Source organism: Cucurbita pepo, chromosome LG13 (genome assembly GCF_002806865.2).
Source record: "Cucurbita pepo subsp. pepo cultivar mu-cu-16 chromosome LG13, ASM280686v2, whole genome shotgun sequence".
NCBI lineage: Eukaryota > Viridiplantae > Streptophyta > Magnoliopsida > Cucurbitales > Cucurbitaceae > Cucurbita > Cucurbita pepo.
Window position 1 is genome coordinate 1,498,285 of NC_036650.1, and position 19,667 is coordinate 1,517,951.

At 37.2% G+C, this 19,667-nt stretch overlaps 5 protein-coding genes and 1 long non-coding RNA gene across 7 annotated transcripts; 1 reads left to right on the forward strand and 5 right to left on the reverse strand.

Annotated features, from left to right (window-relative positions):
• Positions 1-866: 866 nt before the first annotated feature.
• Positions 867-4,236, reverse strand: LOC111808124 (nudix hydrolase 14, chloroplastic). Of its 2 annotated transcripts, none has more exons than XM_023693937.1 (7): positions 3,997-4,236; positions 3,804-3,909; positions 3,632-3,709; positions 2,739-2,831; positions 2,458-2,550; positions 2,136-2,234; positions 867-1,321 (listed from the first exon to the last, which is right to left on the reverse strand). In XM_023693937.1, the coding sequence occupies exons 1-7, from the start codon at positions 4,221-4,223 to the stop codon at positions 1,082-1,084; spliced, it is 936 nt and encodes a 311-aa protein (XP_023549705.1). In that variant the 5' UTR covers positions 4,224-4,236; the 3' UTR covers positions 867-1,081. The 2 variants fall into 2 exon arrangements, with proteins under 2 accessions (XP_023549705.1, XP_023549706.1); XM_023693938.1 differs by lacking the exon at positions 867-1,321 and adding an exon at positions 1,328-1,634.
• A 642-nt stretch (positions 4,237-4,878) lies between these two features.
• On the reverse strand, positions 4,879-5,870 carry LOC111808652 (stellacyanin-like). Its single transcript, XM_023694768.1, has 2 exons — positions 5,702-5,870; positions 4,879-5,201 (listed from the first exon to the last, which is right to left on the reverse strand). The coding sequence occupies exons 1-2, from the start codon at positions 5,868-5,870 to the stop codon at positions 4,879-4,881; spliced, it is 492 nt and encodes a 163-aa protein (XP_023550536.1).
• A 1,348-nt stretch (positions 5,871-7,218) lies between these two features.
• Positions 7,219-8,618, reverse strand: LOC111808653 (cucumber peeling cupredoxin-like). The gene is made up of 2 exons (XM_023694769.1): positions 8,447-8,618; positions 7,219-7,730 (listed from the first exon to the last, which is right to left on the reverse strand). The coding sequence occupies exons 1-2, from the start codon at positions 8,616-8,618 to the stop codon at positions 7,219-7,221; spliced, it is 684 nt and encodes a 227-aa protein (XP_023550537.1).
• A 2,237-nt stretch (positions 8,619-10,855) lies between these two features.
• Positions 10,856-12,255, reverse strand: LOC111808654 (cucumber peeling cupredoxin-like). Its single transcript, XM_023694770.1, has 2 exons — positions 12,084-12,255; positions 10,856-11,367 (listed from the first exon to the last, which is right to left on the reverse strand). Exons 1-2 carry the CDS (start codon positions 12,253-12,255, stop codon positions 10,856-10,858), a joined length of 684 nt encoding a protein of 227 aa, XP_023550538.1.
• A 1,056-nt stretch (positions 12,256-13,311) lies between these two features.
• LOC111808008 (probable aminotransferase ACS10) lies at positions 13,312-16,569 on the forward strand. The gene is made up of 4 exons (XM_023693762.1): positions 13,312-13,956; positions 14,068-14,205; positions 15,383-15,543; positions 15,620-16,569. The coding sequence occupies exons 1-4, from the start codon at positions 13,462-13,464 to the stop codon at positions 16,473-16,475; spliced, it is 1,650 nt and encodes a 549-aa protein (XP_023549530.1). The 5' UTR covers positions 13,312-13,461; the 3' UTR covers positions 16,476-16,569.
• A 79-nt stretch (positions 16,570-16,648) lies between these two features.
• LOC111808009 lies at positions 16,649-17,232 on the reverse strand. The gene is made up of 2 exons (XR_002817014.1): positions 17,027-17,232; positions 16,649-16,930 (listed from the first exon to the last, which is right to left on the reverse strand). It is a non-coding gene; the product is annotated as an uncharacterized LOC111808009 (long non-coding RNA).
• Positions 17,233-19,667: the final 2,435 nt, after the last annotated feature.

The following is a 19,667-nucleotide window of genomic DNA, read 5'->3' on the forward strand; positions in this document are numbered from 1 at the left end:
GGAGAGGTAAACATGAATTGACTTCGGTCAGATCAGGTTGATATGTTTCATGAGTTGGATGAGTTGACTTCGATCAGATCGGGTTGATATGTTTTCTTTAGACTCGACTCAATTGTATTGTAAATTCTATTTTTATTTTAGGGAAATTAAATTTTTTAACTCAATTTTAATATATTTATTTATAATTCTATTTTCTTTTTCCATTGGAGAATGATAAATGGATTTATTTTCTAATTCTTTAAATTAATAGTTAAACGAACACCTTAATCAGAGTTTTAATTTAACTTCGAATTTTATTTATTAAAATAAAAGCATATTTCAAAATGCATATGTTAAAATTACTTTTAAACACGTATTCAAAATTAATTTAATATTTAATTTTATAATTTTAACACAATTTTTATACCATCAAAATTGATTTTAAATTATTAAAAATTTGTTCGAAATTATTTTAAAAACGATAAACGTTATTTTAACCATATCAAAATTACTATCAAACATGTTCTTATAAGTTAAGTGACTAAAATGTAGAAACTAAAATAATTATTTTCAAAATTTATGAATAATTGAAAAACTTAAAAGGAAACCTGAATGAAATGAGTGAGAAATGAATAGTACACAATAGAACCAAAACAACCTTTAAATAAAAATGATCCTAAAGAAATGATGATTAGAAAATGCTCAAAGAAAGTAACAGAGAACACAAAAGATTTGTAAAGATTATAGGGAAAAAATGAAAACTTTAAAATAACTATTTTTTTAAAAGGATGATAAATGGAAAAAAAATTACCAAAGTCCAATTTCGGGAAGAGCTGGAATTCCCAACCCTATCTCCAAAAAAATAAACGGAGAATTTCACACAAAAGGAGAATGAAATAGCAGGCGGGGATGAGGTACAGAACGGGGAACTGTTCCTCATCTCCGTCCCCGCCCCATAGACATGGACATTTCTAATAATGAGTCCAACTTCATGAAGCACAATTGTCTTCCTTAAGGAACTAGTTAACCTTTTACATTAAGCAGAAAAAGTTGAATTGAAGAAGGAAAACATGTGTCTAAGGTTCAAGGTGAAGAGAAGACGCTAGCATTGTTTCAAAGAAGGCAAAAGCCCTTCCTTCTTAGCCATTTCATAGAGTCCAATGGCCATTAGAGCCTTCGCATCTGCTGTAACTCGCCACAGTTTTTCATAGGGAACAACATGAACCTTAATCAGCTCACCATGATCCCTGAGTCCGGTCTCCTTTCCTTGCAGCTCTGCAATTGTCTCTTTACTTGCAGATCCTCGGTACAAGAACAGACCAATTCCCTCATCACATCCACCCTAGCCACCAACGTGTAACATAATGTTTAGTATTGCTCATACACAAAACAACCCACAATGTACAAAATTAAGGATGATATTTGGATATCTTTTTGTGTAATGATTTCTTTAGAGCATTCAAGAGTCGACGTGTACACAAGAAGTTGCAAAAACGGGCAAGTCACAAGTGAATTAGTTAGAAGAGAGGAAACTTTTTGGGTAATCATCGTCTGCGGAGAGAGTGAGACCCAATCGAATGTTATAGGCTGGTGTGAGGATGTGAGATTCCACATCCATTGGAGAGAGGAATGGGTGACAGCGAGGACGCTAGGCCCTGAAAAAAGTAGATTATGAGATCTCACATCGATGGGAGGAGAACGAAACATTCAAGGGTGTGAAAACCTATTCCTAATAGACGCATTTTAAAAACCTTGAAGGAAAGCCTGGGAGGGAAAGAGAGGAAAAGCTGATAATAGTTCCTCATATAACTCTGTTTGGCAAGAAACTTAACTTAGATTAAGAAGTTTCTTGCCAGCCTACCTTATATTCCCAAAAGACAGTAGCTCTTAATAAATAAAACATTGCAGTAAAACAGCAGATTAAAAATCCACGAGATCCTATGTCAGTTGCAGAGGGGAAATAAACATTCTTCATAATGGTGTGGAAACCTCTCTCTATGAAACGCATTGTAAAACTATGAGGCTGACGGCAATATGTAACGGCCCAAAGTGGACAATATCTGCTAACAGTAGGCTTTGACTGTTACGGAGGAAAAGACTAGCCTACTCACGACTGGCAAATTTTGAACCATTGATATCAGTGAAAACGAACTTACGGGAGAAGGAAAGACTCTGCATCCCGTCGATGGGTCCAAGAAGCCAGTAAGATCGACCATGTCCTCAAGCTTTAATCGAATGCCAATTTCTTCTTCAACCTGCCATATGATTACCACGTCAAAGCACGCATCAAAAGCCAAAGAAACCCTTCACCCTTCTATAGAAAATACAAAGATTTCCTATAGAAAAGAGAATCAAATTACCATACATATTAGTATATCAGCATAAACTCAGGGAACCTTTTTTTTTTTCTTTTTTTTTTCCACATTACAAAAACATAAAGTTGCATCACATCGAGAGCGAGAGAGAGAGAGATTGGACCTCACGAACTGCAGTGCCAACAAAATCCCCCTTATCATCATCCAACATACCAGCAGGCAATTCCAACATGAGCTTCCCAACCGGAACTCTAACCTTAAACATAAAATTTCAACTCTGTGTGATCAAGATTCAACTTTCAAGCAGTGTTTCACAATATAAACAACCAAAAAATTGTGACCTCTGATAGTTATTAGCATCCAATTACATGGCTAACGATTTATTCTCAACAAAACTCATAAACTTCAAAGAAATATAACATATAAAACGAAATAAACATCTACCTGCTCAGTGAGGACAGCATAAGTTTCTCCTTCGCAACTCAAAAGGATAAGCACAGCAACAGCAGGTCCTCTCGCAAAAACAATACCTGGAACCTATACAACATTTAGTTCGTGGAAAACAACAGCTATGTTATAACAGCCCAAGTCCACCGCTAGCAGATATTGTCCTCTTTGGGTTTTCCATTTCAGGCTTCCCCTCAAGGTTTTTAAAATGCATCTAACAAGGAGAGGTTTCCACACCCTTGTAAAAAAAGGTTTTGTTTCCCTCTCCAACCAACGTGGGATCTCACAATCCACCCCCTTCGAGACCCAACGTCTTCGTTGGCACACTGTCCGTTGTCCACCCCCTTCGAGGCCCAGCATCCTCGCTGGCATACCGCTTGGTGTCTGGCTCTGATACCATTTGTAACAGTCGAAGCCCACTGCTAGCAGATATTGTCCTCTTTGAACTTTCCCTTTCGGGCTTTCCCTCAAGGTTTTAAAATGCTTTTCACACCCTTATATAAAGAATGCTTCGTTCCCCTCTTCAACCGATGTGAGATCTCACAATCCACACCCTTATAAACAAGGGCATTGTTTTTCCCCAAGTTTATCATGAGAGTAAATCTAATTACATTAGTGCCTAATTGATTTCCTTAGCATAATACCAACAAATATGGCTTCATTCTGATTAACATAAAGGGAAGAGATAAGAATAGAGCATATTTCAGAGGAACTTTTTAATAAGTGATAGTAGTAACAGTGATCTAATTATAATTTATGATTGCTTACTAAATGAGTTAAACAGCTCCACACTTTACAAAGTGTTGTCCAAATAATCCAAAGTTATTTTGAACAACCATTGCTAAAATTCACTTCCCAAGTAATGATTATCTATCAAAATCGCCAAATACCTTCTTCCCGGTTTGCTTATCGTAGATATCGGCTTGAAATTTGAGAAACCCAATTCTGCTTCCGAACATATCAACTCCCTGAACAAAAAATTCCTCCATTACATTCGACCAAAAGTGGATTTCCCAAAAAAAAAAAAAAAAAAAAAAAAAAANTGAGTTTATTTTCCACCACCTGAATAAGAACGCGCTTCAGAGACATGGCTCCCTGGGCTAAAATCCCACTCTCACCTTGCAAGTTCATCAGCCATTGTTTGAACAACGATGAATCCACAGCATTCCTGCAATATCAAGAATTAAATAGTGCCTCAACAAAATAGTTATTCTCTTGTAGAAAAAGACGAGTGGAAAAAGGGAATCGAACTTGCCGTAAATCGGAATCGGAGAGACCGGGTGCAGCGAGAATCTGCACAGGTTGCTCGTGTTGGCAGGGCAAGGTGATGGATTGGCTTCGATTTGCAGAATCGGCCGACATTCGGCAAGAGAAGGATCTAAATCTGAAGGAACCTGAGCGATGGAAAGAGGAAGAAGATGAAAATTGCAACCCTTTACGCAGTGAGCGCAGAGAAATGGAGGGTTGAAGAAACTGCGTCATTTTTTTACTCCGATTATTCTCTTCTCCCTTCTTTTTTTATTTTATTTTTTTTTTATTTATTTATTCTCAAGCATAATAACAATAAAAATAAAAATAAAAACTCTTCCAAAAATAATTCCTAATATAACTATTTAAATAGAAGAAGATAAAAAGATTATAATAAAATGATGATATTTCATAAGTTAAATTATAATAAAATTTTAAAACATTTAAATTAATAAATCATTTTCACTTTTTTATAAAATAATTTTACCTCTAATCAATTATATAACTTTCATCGTAAATTTTTTATTTCATCTAATTATACTAAATGAGAGAAAAATGTAAATTAGGGATATAAGTATTTAATGGTTGAACGGCATGCTATTTCACAAAAGTTAACTCTAAATGGTCGAGAGTAAGTCTTAAGCGATGAGCTATAAGATAAAATATAATTAAAAAGAGTTAATTATAACCACGGAAAGTCAAACTCTAAAGAGTTGACGCCACGTTAATAGTACATTAGGAAGAATCGAGAAAGAACTAAATTTATTCGTGACTCGTCAAATTAGGAAAGCGACCCAATAAAACCCGAAACAAAACGTAATCAAATATCCGATGCTCAAACAATCAAAAGCAAAACAATAAAATAGATGAATGACATAAACATTCCCTCCTAAGCCATCATCATCCCAAGAATGGCAAGCACCACCACGACGAACCCAATTTGGCCGGAGAGAACCGCTTTGGTTGCTGCCGATGGTGGCGGCGGTGCTGGCGAATTGGCTGGAGCCATATCCATCACTGTAATCACAAGCTTCTGACTTTGCCCACAGTGACCATCTTTTCCACAAATGTACCATTTCTTTCCAGACTTGGCCAGAAAAATGGGGTCGTTTCCAGTGCTGAATGGAGTCTGGTCAGCTGGGACTGTGCAATTCTGGAAGTCAGAGGCGTTGACCTTGTACACATTGTGATCTCCTGCTGGGTACTTGAAAACTGAAAAATAAATAAATAAATAAATCAGTAAATATTATGAATCACGACTCCCGCAATAGTATGATATTATCAGTTTGAACCTAAACTCTCATGACTTTACTTTGGACTTGTGAGGAGACCTTAAGTGTTGAGGATTATTAGGAGTGAGTCTCACATTAATTAATTTAGTGGAATATCATAAGTGAGAAATGTTATGTACAAGACTTTTTGGGAGCTCAAAGCAAAGTAACGAGAGGTTATGCTTAAACGGAACAATATGCCTTAAACTTAGCCATGACAATAGAATCATCAAATATTGAACAAAGAATTATGAACAAACAGTGTACGTTGTTCGAGGGCTCCAGAGAAAGGAATCAAGCCTCGATTAAGGGGAGGCCCTTGAGACTTATAGTGTTCCAGGGGAGGATGTATTATTTATTTATAAATTCATGATCATTTCCTAAATTAGTCAATTTGTGACTAAATAATGTAAAAGTCAAATTTATTTACGAATAACTTACTAAGAAAATCTCCGACGTAGAATGTCTTGCCCTGAGCCCATGCGGTGTAATTGACATTGGTGTTCCAGCCAGCGTCGTCTCCGACAGTGTAATTAGTGGCGAGAGCCGAAGGGGCGAAAATGGAGACAATGGAGAGGAAGAGGAAGAGATGAGAGGCGGAGATGGCCATGGGAGGAGATTGATGAAGTTGTGAGATTTGGAAATGGGTTTGATTTTTGGGTGTGAGAGGAGATGGAAAATGAGGCATATTTAAAGATAGGTGTGTGTGTGGGATGAGGGCGCCGGCCATGGACGGCCAGGCTGCGGGCTGCTGAATGGGCGCTGAAGCATACAAGAAGACGGGTGGGGGTGGCTTTTGACAGCTTGTGGAGAAACGCCAGCGGCAATGCAACTGCTTAGAAAATTTCTTGGAGATGTTTACAAAGGCATATATATATATATATATATACTTCTAATTGCATTGTTTCAACACTTGGATCTCTATGAGTTTATTCCTTAAAAATATAGTGGAAAGATGAAATAAGTCAAAAATACATTTGAATTCTTAATTAAATATTAATTTATTGTTTTATTTCAACGTTTTGGAAGGAAACAATAAAGCTCGGTGACACATTTGATGGCCCCAACGTTTTTCCTGCATTCCTATGACTACATCTTCTGCAATATGATCAAGTTACTTACTCCTCGCTTCTAAGACTGAAAATTATCCCCATTAAACGCCCTTAACTATAGAGTTCTTATGATTGAAGTACTAGATTTCTTTTAAGTCTTTCTTAGCCGTTTAAATCGCTCTCAAAAAAACTATATAATTAATCAATTTTATGCTATATATTTGAATTTCCAACGCTAACCATGAGAGTTTCGTGGCTCAAACAAACTATATCGTTGGCCTCTATGGTAGAATTAGTCGGGGGCTTGAGAGGCGGTGGTTTACCTTATGGTAGATTTCAGCGGTTCGAGTCCGCTTATCTCCAACTCGTGAACTTAGTCGATATAAAGCTATATGATAGCACTCCATTTTTCCAATTCGGCAGTTCGATTTAATGATTTATCACTCATGGATGTTGATAAGATCCTTCCATTTAGCAGCAGCTTAGGATGACATAGCCTTAAAGTTAAGGGCGAGGTTCAAACGAAGAAAGACTTACCGTGGATACCTAGGCACCCAGAGACGCGTAGTAAGCGACGAAATGCTTCGGGGAGTTAAAAATAAACGTAGATCTGGAAATTTCTTAATAGGTCAACCTTTCAAACGTGTTGAATGTTTTTCAGTTGGGTTTGGTTATTTTAATTATATTTATAGTTTTGGTATCCCAAAGATGAATTTGGACATTTTGGAGCTTCATGTTTTAGTATTTTATATAATTAAGGATAAATTTATGATCATTTTTAAATATTTTTTTAAAAGTGTTGAAGTATAATCAAAATTTTAGATAAATGAAAGAACAGTCAAATTTATTGGTTTTGATATATTTATACAATGCTGAAAATAAATGCCTAAAATTTCAATCCCATGATCATATAATAATGCCAGCAAGAACGGCAGCCACCACCACCAAAACCCCAAGATAGGCGGAAACAGGGGATTTGGCAGCGGCACCGGACGGCGGCGGAGCGGTGGCACTCGGACCAGGGAAATGCGATGGTGGGATGTTTTGGCTTGGAGCTGGAACGATTGGCAATTGTGGGGTAGTTTGATTCTGAGCAGGCGACTGCGCTGAAGGAGAAGGGGCGGGGGGCATGGGTATTGGCAGAGCAGGGACGAGCGCCGATGGAAGAGTGGACAGGGGGTGAGCGAACTGTGGGACGCTGGCCGGGGGTGGCGGGTTCTCCACTGAAATGATGAGCTTCTGACCAGACTTACAGTCGTGGCCAATGGTTGAAATGAACCATTTGAACCCAGGAAGAGTCAATGGAACGAAATCGTTTCCGGTATTCAATGGCCGTTGATCTTTAGGCTTCGCGCACTTCGAGAACGTCGAGACGTCTACGTCTAGCACGTTGTGCACACCTTTCTTGTACCTGAATACTGCAAAGAAAAAAATAAAAAAATTCACATCGATTGGAGAGGAAAGCAAGCGACTGTTGGGCTCGAACGAGAGTAGATTGTGAAATCCCATATAGGTTGAAGAGGAGACCAAAACATTTATAAGGTGTGAAAACCTCTTCATAACAAAAGTTTTAAAAACCTCGAGTAGAAGCCCAAAATAGAAAGTCAAAAGATTACAATATCGGCTAGCGGTGGACTTTGGCTAATACAGTTGATATTAGAGCTAGACATCGAGTGTTGTGCCGACGAGGACACTAGGACCTAAAGGGGTAGATTGTGAGATCTCATATCAATTTGAGAGAGGAACGAGTGTCAGCAATGTCACTGGAGCCAAATGGGGTGGATTGTGAGAGTGATAATAGAAACCTCTTGCTAGAACACTGAGTGGTGTGCGAACGAAGGTGCTGGGCTCTAAAGGGGTAGATTGTGAGATCCCATATCGATTAGAGAGGAGAACGAGTGTTAACGAGGACGCTGACACCGAAAATGGGTGAATTATGATGAGAGATTGCTCACTATCAGACACGTTTACAAACCTTAAGAAGAAACCTATCTATTAGCCGTGGGCTTATATTAAAAATTCTTAATTAAGAACGTAAAATTATGGTTTGAAAATTAAACTCTCTCGAAACAATAAAAAAAAGTCGAATATACCAATTAAGGACAAACTAACAACAAAACATGAACAAAGTTACCTAGGAAATCACCGACAAAGAACGTTTTGCCAGCAGCCCAAGACGAGTAGTCGACTCCAGTGGTCCAACCACTCCGATCCCCGACTGTATGATTGGTTATTGCCGAAACCTCACGAACCAAAAATATGGGAACGACGAGGAAGAAGGAGAGGAGACGAGAGAGGTCGGCCATTTTGAGATACCATTTTGGTGCCATGGGTATTTATAGACACTATTTATTGAGCCCTTTCATGCCATGGTCCCGACAACAAGAAAAGATAGGGTTATGGTTTTGGACCGAATAAGGTTTATATAATAAGGTTTTTTTTCTATGTCATCTTATGTGTGTTCATAACCAAGGATGTTAATAATTTGTTAAGTACTATGCCAACTATGCTCCAGCTTCTGTACCTCTTCATTATCGATCCAATATTTTAAATTTTATCTCTCTCGATCAAAATTTATCGTTTATGTTAAAAATTTCCTATAAACTTTTAATTATGTCGCTATTACAAGAATACAAAACCCTTAAAAACGCCCTTTAATTACAAAAAATTCATAGAAAGAATTTGTTTTGTATATTATTTTTAATATTATAAAGAAGAACTAAACGTTGTGAATTATAAATTTTTTATATTTTAGATATTATTATAACATGTATTATTGATAAGTACGATTTTTTTTAAATGATTAAAAAAAACTTCGACAACCCAACCCAACCCAATTCACTGGAGGCTGTGTCGTGAACTATATTCGAGTGGTTTGAGTCACTAATCCAACTAACCCGAAATTACAAGTTAATCAAAAAAAAGGAAAAAAAATCAGTCCAACCTAACCCGAATACACATTTATTAAGTATTAATAACATTTTTTTTTCAATTATACGAACTAAATTATTATATATTAAATTGTTACAAAATTCATTTCCCATCTTACCATTTTTTAAAACCTCTATTTTTAGGAAAATAATAGAAATAGTATATTAAAAATGAAATTTGTTATGGAATGTAATTATATTTATTTTATATTTTCTAATAAATGATTATTGAAAATAAATGTGGCTTATGTAAAATAAAATACAGCTTATTTCTCTCGCACTAAAAGACAAAACAAAAATTTGAAGATTACGCAAAGGGTATTATCGTAAAATACTAAATCCTTCAAGTCCGAATTAATTCAGCTCCGCCTTAAAGCCAAAAGAATCGGCGCGGAAAATCCCGATGAAATATAAAATAATAAATTCTTTTATTTTTTTTTGAAATTATTTTCGAAAGAAAATGTTCGAATAATTCAACCTTGTCCGCCGGGACTCTGCTCGTCCGTCCAGTGTCGGGGAAACGAAGTCCCTTGTGCCATCTTGGCGGCGNATTGCATTGTTTCAACACTTGGATCTCTATGAGTTTATTCCTTAAAAATATAGTGGAAAGATGAAATAAGTCAAAAATACATTTGAATTCTTAATTAAATATTAATTTATTGTTTTATTTCAACGTTTTGGAAGGAAACAATAAAGCTCGGTGACACATTTGATGGCCCCAACGTTTTTCCTGCATTCCTATGACTACATCTTCTGCAATATGATCAAGTTACTTACTCCTCGCTTCTAAGACTGAAAATTATCCCCATTAAACGCCCTTAACTATAGAGTTCTTATGATTGAAGTACTAGATTTCTTTTAAGTCTTTCTTAGCCGTTTAAATCGCTCTCAAAAAAACTATATAATTAATCAATTTTATGCTATATATTTGAATTTCCAACGCTAACCATGAGAGTTTCGTGGCTCAAACAAACTATATCGTTGGCCTCTATGGTAGAATTAGTCGGGGGCTTGAGAGGCGGTGGTTTACCTTATGGTAGATTTCAGCGGTTCGAGTCCGCTTATCTCCAACTCGTGAACTTAGTCGATATAAAGCTATATGATAGCACTCCATTTTTCCAATTCGGCAGTTCGATTTAATGATTTATCACTCATGGATGTTGATAAGATCCTTCCATTTAGCAGCAGCTTAGGATGACATAGCCTTAAAGTTAAGGGCGAGGTTCAAACGAAGAAAGACTTACCGTGGATACCTAGGCACCCAGAGACGCGTAGTAAGCGACGAAATGCTTCGGGGAGTTAAAAATAAACGTAGATCTGGAAATTTCTTAATAGGTCAACCTTTCAAACGTGTTGAATGTTTTTCAGTTGGGTTTGGTTATTTTAATTATATTTATAGTTTTGGTATCCCAAAGATGAATTTGGACATTTTGGAGCTTCATGTTTTAGTATTTTATATAATTAAGGATAAATTTATGATCATTTTTAAATATTTTTTTAAAAGTGTTGAAGTATAATCAAAATTTTAGATAAATGAAAGAACAGTCAAATTTATTGGTTTTGATATATTTATACAATGCTGAAAATAAATGCCTAAAATTTCAATCCCATGATCATATAATAATGCCAGCAAGAACGGCAGCCACCACCACCAAAACCCCAAGATAGGCGGAAACAGGGGATTTGGCAGCGGCACCGGACGGCGGCGGAGCGGTGGCACTCGGACCAGGGAAATGCGATGGTGGGATGTTTTGGCTTGGAGCTGGAACGATTGGCAATTGTGGGGTAGTTTGATTCTGAGCAGGCGACTGCGCTGAAGGAGAAGGGGCGGGGGGCATGGGTATTGGCAGAGCAGGGACGAGCGCCGATGGAAGAGTGGACAGGGGGTGAGCGAACTGTGGGACGCTGGCCGGGGGTGGCGGGTTCTCCACTGAAATGATGAGCTTCTGACCAGACTTACAGTCGTGGCCAATGGTTGAAATGAACCATTTGAACCCAGGAAGAGTCAATGGAACGAAATCGTTTCCGGTATTCAATGGCCGTTGATCTTTAGGCTTCGCGCACTTCGAGAACGTCGAGACGTCTACGTCTAGCACGTTGTGCACACCTTTCTTGTACCTGAATACTGCAAAGAAAAAAATAAAAAAATTCACATCGATTGGAGAGGAAAGCAAGCGACTGTTGGGCTCGAACGAGAGTAGATTGTGAAATCCCATATAGGTTGAAGAGGAGACCAAAACATTTATAAGGTGTGAAAACCTCTTCATAACAAAAGTTTTAAAAACCTCGAGTAGAAGCCCAAAATAGAAAGTCAAAAGATTACAATATCGGCTAGCGGTGGACTTTGGCTAATACAGTTGATATTAGAGCTAGACATCGAGTGTTGTGCCGACGAGGACACTAGGACCTAAAGGGGTAGATTGTGAGATCTCATATCAATTTGAGAGAGGAACGAGTGTCAGCAATGTCACTGGAGCCAAATGGGGTGGATTGTGAGAGTGATAATAGAAACCTCTTGCTAGAACACTGAGTGGTGTGCGAACGAAGGTGCTGGGCTCTAAAGGGGTAGATTGTGAGATCCCATATCGATTAGAGAGGAGAACGAGTGTTAACGAGGACGCTGACACCGAAAATGGGTGAATTATGATGAGAGATTGCTCACTATCAGACACGTTTACAAACCTTAAGAAGAAACCTATCTATTAGCCGTGGGCTTATATTAAAAATTCTTAATTAAGAACGTAAAATTATGGTTTGAAAATTAAACTCTCTCGAAACAATAAAAAAAAGTCGAATATACCAATTAAGGACAAACTAACAACAAAACATGAACAAAGTTACCTAGGAAATCACCGACAAAGAACGTTTTGCCAGCAGCCCAAGACGAGTAGTCGACTCCAGTGGTCCAACCACTCCGATCCCCGACTGTATGATTGGTTATTGCCGAAACCTCACGAACCAAAAATATGGGAACGACGAGGAAGAAGGAGAGGAGACGAGAGAGGTCGGCCATTTTGAGATACCATTTTGGTGCCATGGGTATTTATAGACACTATTTATTGAGCCCTTTCATGCCATGGTCCCGACAACAAGAAAAGATAGGGTTATGGTTTTGGACCGAATAAGGTTTATATAATAAGGTTTTTTTTCTATGTCATCTTATGTGTGTTCATAACCAAGGATGTTAATAATTTGTTAAGTACTATGCCAACTATGCTCCAGCTTCTGTACCTCTTCATTATCGATCCAATATTTTAAATTTTATCTCTCTCGATCAAAATTTATCGTTTATGTTAAAAATTTCCTATAAACTTTTAATTATGTCGCTATTACAAGAATACAAAACCCTTAAAAACGCCCTTTAATTACAAAAAATTCATAGAAAGAATTTGTTTTGTATATTATTTTTAATATTATAAAGAAGAACTAAACGTTGTGAATTATAAATTTTTTATATTTTAGATATTATTATAACATGTATTATTGATAAGTACGATTTTTTTTAAATGATTAAAAAAAACTTCGACAACCCAACCCAACCCAATTCACTGGAGGCTGTGTCGTGAACTATATTCGAGTGGTTTGAGTCACTAATCCAACTAACCCGAAATTACAAGTTAATCAAAAAAAAGGAAAAAAAATCAGTCCAACCTAACCCGAATACACATTTATTAAGTATTAATAACATTTTTTTTTCAATTATACGAACTAAATTATTATATATTAAATTGTTACAAAATTCATTTCCCATCTTACCATTTTTTAAAACCTCTATTTTTAGGAAAATAATAGAAATAGTATATTAAAAATGAAATTTGTTATGGAATGTAATTATATTTATTTTATATTTTCTAATAAATGATTATTGAAAATAAATGTGGCTTATGTAAAATAAAATACAGCTTATTTCTCTCGCACTAAAAGACAAAACAAAAATTTGAAGATTACGCAAAGGGTATTATCGTAAAATACTAAATCCTTCAAGTCCGAATTAATTCAGCTCCGCCTTAAAGCCAAAAGAATCGGCGCGGAAAATCCCGATGAAATATAAAATAATAAATTCTTTTATTTTTTTTTGAAATTATTTTCGAAAGAAAATGTTCGAATAATTCAACCTTGTCCGCCGGGACTCTGCTCGTCCGTCCAGTGTCGGGGAAACGAAGTCCCTTGTGCCATCTTGGCGGCGGTTTCGGTTCCGGCGAATTGAAATGACTCTGCAATGACCCAGAGTCGATTATTCCGGACGCGCAATTCTAAACCCGACGAAGAAGCAGAACCCGCCACAAGCTGTGGTGGAAGAGCCGCCATGAGAGTCGTAGTACCTCTGCAAAGCGTCGTTCAAGGAAGAGGCGGCGTTGTTTTGGGCTCTGTTATACCGTGCGTTCTTTTCTACTTTCTTCAACTCTACTTGAAACGAAATCGGTCAGACCAGACCCGGGACTCTCCGCCGTCGCCGGAGGCGGATTGTTCAGGGAATTCATCGCTGTCGTCGAGTAATCAGTTAGTGGAGTTCTCTGTGCTGCCTCGAACATCGTCTCGGACCTTCCTCTCGCCGAGGTCGAGCGGGCATGTTTGCGTTTCGGGTCGGGCTAATTCGATTGCTAGAATTGGGGATTCTTCGATGTTCGTTGGAATGAGGAGGTTCCTGGAGGACTCATTTGACGAATTCGATAATCCGACAGGGATTATTCAGCTATCTGTTGCTGAGAATAAGGTGGGTGGCTTTATGCTTTTTTGTTGGTTTGAATATGTGTCAGCAAGATTAGTGTTCTTTATTTCTGGGTTTCTGTGTTGATGATTGTGGATGTTTAATTAAACGATGAAGTTATCCTCCGACTTGGTGCAAAATTGGCTGACGGAGAATGGAAGGGATGCTATATTTGGAGGAGGGAATCATAATGAGCTGAGTGTAGCTGGGACTGTTCGTTACCAGCCTTCAGATGGATTGCCGGATTTGAAACTGGTAATCAAATTTTTGTGTTCTCTCTGTGATTAATGTTTTGAATTAGCTGCATTGCCACTTGCCTGTATGAATTCATTTTTGACATGGAGAGATTTAGTAGCTGAAGAAGTTTGACTGGCTCTGTTTTTATTCATTATTGATTATTGTTCTTCGTATGATTTATGAATGGCTTTTGGAGACTGCAGAAACTGTTCTTTGGTTGTGTTTAGATACTGCAGAAACTCTGTTGAATCAACCTTGGAACACCATTGTGAAAGTTATACTGAATGAAGTGGTGAGATTTCAATATAGATGAAGAGTATAATGGTTAACATGGTCTATTGTTGTAACAACCCAAGCCCACCGCTGGCCGATATTGTCGTCTCTGGGTTTTTCTTTTCGGGCTTTCCCTCAAGGTTTTTAAAACGTGTCTACTAGGAAGAGGTTTCCACACTCTTAAAAAGAATGATTCGTTCTCCTCTCCAACAGACGTGAGATCTCACAATTCACCTCCTTTTGGGGCCCAGAGTCCTTGGCACTCATTCCCTTCTCCAATCGATGTGAGTCCCCCCAATACACCCCTTTTGGGGTCCAGCGTCCTTGCTGGCATACTGTCTCGTGTTCACTCCCCTTCGGGGCTCAACCTCCTCATTGGCACATCTCCCGGTGTCTGGCTCTGATACCATCTGTAACAGCCCAAGCCCACCGTTGGCAGATATTGCCCTCTTTGGGCTTCCCTTCAAGGTTTTTAAAACGCGTTTACTACAACCTTATAAAAATGCTTCGTTCTTGTCCCCAAGTGATGTAGGATCTCACAATTGTATTCAATTGAGTGCCACCTTTGAGCTAGGACCTTTCATTTCCTATATAAGGAAATTATAAATACTTTTCGAACGCTCCTCCGATGTTAATGTTTGATCCAGATAGTTTTATCTGCTGAAAGCATTCCCTTTTTCATATTAATAACTTTACTGTTAGCTTTGTTACCTTTTCTTTGTTAACCTGTTAGAGAAGATGTTAGAACTTCCTCCATAACTTGTAGGCATTGCCATTTTGATTACTTATCCGCCCCACCCCCACCCAACCCCTCATTGGAGTTATGCTAGTACCAGTACCTCTTGTTTATTGTATTGCATTTGCTTGGTGAGTACCATATGGAGCTCCTTATAATGGAAGATTTGATTGGTGAGTACCACAGGCTGTGGCAAGTTTCATGTCTCAAGTTGTAGGGAACTCTGTCTCATTCATCCCTTCACAATTAGTATTAACAACTGGAGTGACCTCTGCAATTGAAACACTTTGCTTTTGCATAGCTGACCCAGGACAAGCGTTTCTCGTTCCAACGCCATATTACCCGGGGTACTTGTTCATCCTCTATCATGATATGTTTTTATAGTTTCATCTACAAAACTTATATTCTAAATCACAAACGCAGTCTCGACAACGATGTAAAGTGTCGAACTGGGGTGGAGATAGTACCAGTTCTGTGTCGCAGTACCGATAACTTCAGTTTAAGCACAACTTCTCTTGATCGAGCGTTCCACCAGGCAAGGAATCGCGGCCTTAAAGTTCGTGGAATTATAATCTCAAATCCTTCAATTCCAGTTGGAAACCAGCTACCAAGAGAAACACTCTACAACCTTTTGGAGTTTGCCAGGGAGAAAAACATCCATATAATATCAAATGAAACACTTGTAGGATCAAGTTATGGAAGTGAAGAATTCGTGAGCATGGCTGAAATGATCGACTTAGACGATAGCGATCAAGATCGAGTACATATTACATATGATCTATCCGAAGACATGTCACTTCCTGGTTTCAGAGTTGCTGCAATCTACTCTTCGAACGAAAATATCCTGGCTGCTGCTCGAAAACTGGCAAGGTTCTCATCTGTTTCTTCCATAACCCAGAACCTCCTTTCTTCTATGCTCTCAGATAAGCAATTCATCCAGAGGTTCATTCGGATCAGTCGAGAGAGGCTTGGAGAAACGAATCGTAAATTTGCTGCAGGGCTGAAGGAACTCGACATCAAATGTATCAAGAGCAATGGAGGTTTCTACTGCTGGGCAGATATGAGCAAGCTAATCGGCTCGTACAGCGAGAAAGGCGAACTTGAGCTCTGGGAAAAGCTGTTGGATATAGGTAAAGTTAATCTTACCCCTGGCTCTAGCTGTAGTTGTATTGAACCAGGATGGTTTGGATTCTGTTTTACAACTTTGATTGATAACGAAATACCTATCGTTATGGACCGAATTCGAAAAATTTCCGAAGCTTGTAAATCTTATACTTGAACTGCTATTATTGTTCGTTCTTAGCTTCCATAGTTTTCTATAGTAGAACTGGATATTTCTGAACCTTCCTCAGTTGATATCATGTTGTGGACTATACTTGAGTTCTTTCTTCTCGAAACGTCGGTCGTTTCGACCGTGTTTAGCTAAGACTCTTAATCTACCCAAGTAGAGAATCGTCGAAATTGATAGTTTTTCATTTTTTTTGATGCAAAATAAAGGTACTAAAGCAATGAAACAAGCAAGACTAGCAACCCTGATGATAATCACATCATTTTCTCTGATTCAAATGTGGGAATTTTTTCTGAAACTCAGTCATTAAAGCTATGTTCTCTTGATGAAGGATATTGGCTTTCTCTCTCAGCTTATCATTCTCTTTGATTATGGTCTGATTCTTCAGATATAGCTGCAGATTCTTCAGCTCAATGTCTTTCCCCAGCTTCTCTTCACATCTCCTCCTGATAAACACAAAAACAAAACCCCCACCACTTTCAAATGAATCAAAAGGCCCCCAAAACATAAAAGAAGTGAAATGGGTTCTGTAAGAAAGAAACCTGGTAAGCCTTAGAACTTGAAGTTTGGATCTTTTTGATCGTCTCTTGTTCTTGGAAGTCTGAATTTGATGGAATAGAATACTCTGCGTTGCTCTGATGCACATTATTCTTCTATGCAGCTTCTTAACTTTTGCCCTTCCTTTCTAGTTGAATAATGTAAGGAAGTTGCAGGGGGAAACAGTAGGACTAAAGCCAATACTTATATAGACAGTGTAGACTCACGGGACACATTGTAACGGCCCAAGTTCACTGCTAGTAGATATTGTCGGCTTTGGCTCGTTACATATCGCCGTCAGTTTCATGGTTTTAAAACATGTCTACAAGGAAGAGGAAGGAATATTTTGTTCTCATTTCCAACCGATGTGGAATCTCACAATCCACCTACTAGTACACTGCTCGGTGTTTGCTCTGATACCATTTGTAACAGTCCAAGCTCACCGCTAGTAGATATTGTCCGCTTTAGCCTGTTACGTATCGCCATCAGCTTTACGATTTAAAACGGATCTACTAAAGAGAGGAAGGAATGTTTCGTTTTCCTCTTCTCACACAGAATAAGAGAGATAGAGAAAGCAAATTGTACTAATAATGTGCTGGTGGACTTCTGATTAAGCATTCTTTATATAGGCTTAAATCCTTGGACATGGTTGATGACTAGTGACTTGTGACACTGCCATATAATGATGGAGCTCCCAACAACAAAGTTAATCTTAGTCGTCGGTTCTTTTATGTGCCTCTTTACCTTAAGTATCTATTAGACGAGATGCTTAAAAGATGGACCCGAGCACGCCTTCATTATTTTGGTTTTGAATATAAAGTTGGGAAGAGTCAAATGGAACATTGAGGACCTTGAGGTGAGCCCATACTGAGGGGTTAATGTGTTTGACACAGTGTGAATGAAGGTATGATGCTAATTTGTATACTTGTGTGTGACTGTATTTGCAATGAGCCTTCTTTTGTCCTTCCACATTACCAAAGCTCATGATGATGCTCCTCTCTCTATTCCTTCTTCCATTTCAATCATACTCTCCTTTTCTCCCACTTTCTTTCCATTTCCATTTCCTTTTCCCCTTCGCTAGGTGCGTTAATGATCGAGAGATCTCTAATCATCCATTTTGTTAAGAATAAGGGTATTCATATGATTTGAGAATCGGACTAATTTCGACTATCCAATTCAAATCATGAAACTTCTCCCATCAACGTGGGGTCTTACAATCCACCTCCCTTTAGAGCCCAACGTCCTTGCTGGTACATCACTCGGTGTACTCTGATATCATTTGTAATAGCCTAAGTCCACCATTAGTTGATATTGTCCTTTTTTAACTTTTTCTTTTGAGCTTTCTCTCAGAGTTTTTAAGACGTGTCTGTTAAATAGAGGTTTCCACACCCTTATAAACAATGTTTTGTTCTTATAAACAATGTTTTGTTCTCTTCTCCCACAGCTGTGAATCTCACAATTGTGAACTCTATTGTAATGGGTCAAGTCATCCACTCAACCAACTCAAAATTGGTTCAGAAAGATTTTCTAACTCAAAATCCTGTATGTCAAATTTTAGGTTGGTGTTACTCGATAAAATAATATATTATTTTATTTGTGATTTTTCATGAATATTGTTTTTTTTAAAACAAGAAAAATAAATGTGCAGAAAATCTTACATTCAACATTTGGACAAATTATACTTTAAAATAATTTAATTAAAGAATATAATGTTGAAATTTCAAATATTATGTACTATTTATTTTGTTATTATAAGGTAACATTGAAAGAAAATTTATGTTAATGCAAGACATATAGTTCATTAAAAATAATAAAATTGTATAATTTATGACATCACCCCTTTTTTCTTTTTCAATTAATTTTAATCCTTTTTAAAAAAATTTGTCAAAGAAAATTTAGGATATGAAACTTTAATTTTGAATATAAAAAATAAAATAAAAATTAATTAATGAGTATAATTGAACACCATGAATAATTAAAATGACAGCAAATAAATAAATAAATTACTAATTATCAATTTAGTGATTTAATATATGAAACTGTGATGTGATGCTCTGGATGCTATTAGATAAATTTTATATAATTGGCAAAATTGTAATTTCCTCAAAAAAAAAAAACCAATTAATAAATTAAGCACATATATTTAGAAATTATAACTTTTTCATTTAATTTTTTAATAAAAATTAATTTATATATACTTATTTTATCTAATCGTGTGACTAGCCACATTGTAACATATTCATAATATTAAATAAAAACGTCAATTTTAGAGCCTCTAGTAAAGATGGTATAAAGCAAAGACTTCTTACTCAAAAAGTGGGACCCATAACCATCGGTTTAATTAGTTAAGTTCGAACCGAACCGGTTTGTGGTTCAGACATTTTGGGATTGTATAAAGTAAAGACTTCTTACTCAAAAAGTAGTGGGACCCATAACCAATCGGTTTAATTAGTTAAGTTCGAACAGAACTGGTGGTTTGTGTTCAGACATTTTGGGATTGTATAAAGCAAAGACTTGTTACTCAAAAAATGGGACCCATAACCATCGGTTTAATTAGTTAAGTTCGAACTGAACCGGTTTGTGGTTCAGACATTTTGGAAAGAAAAGATGAAGTGGATAAGAAAAAATAAAAAATAAAAAAATAAA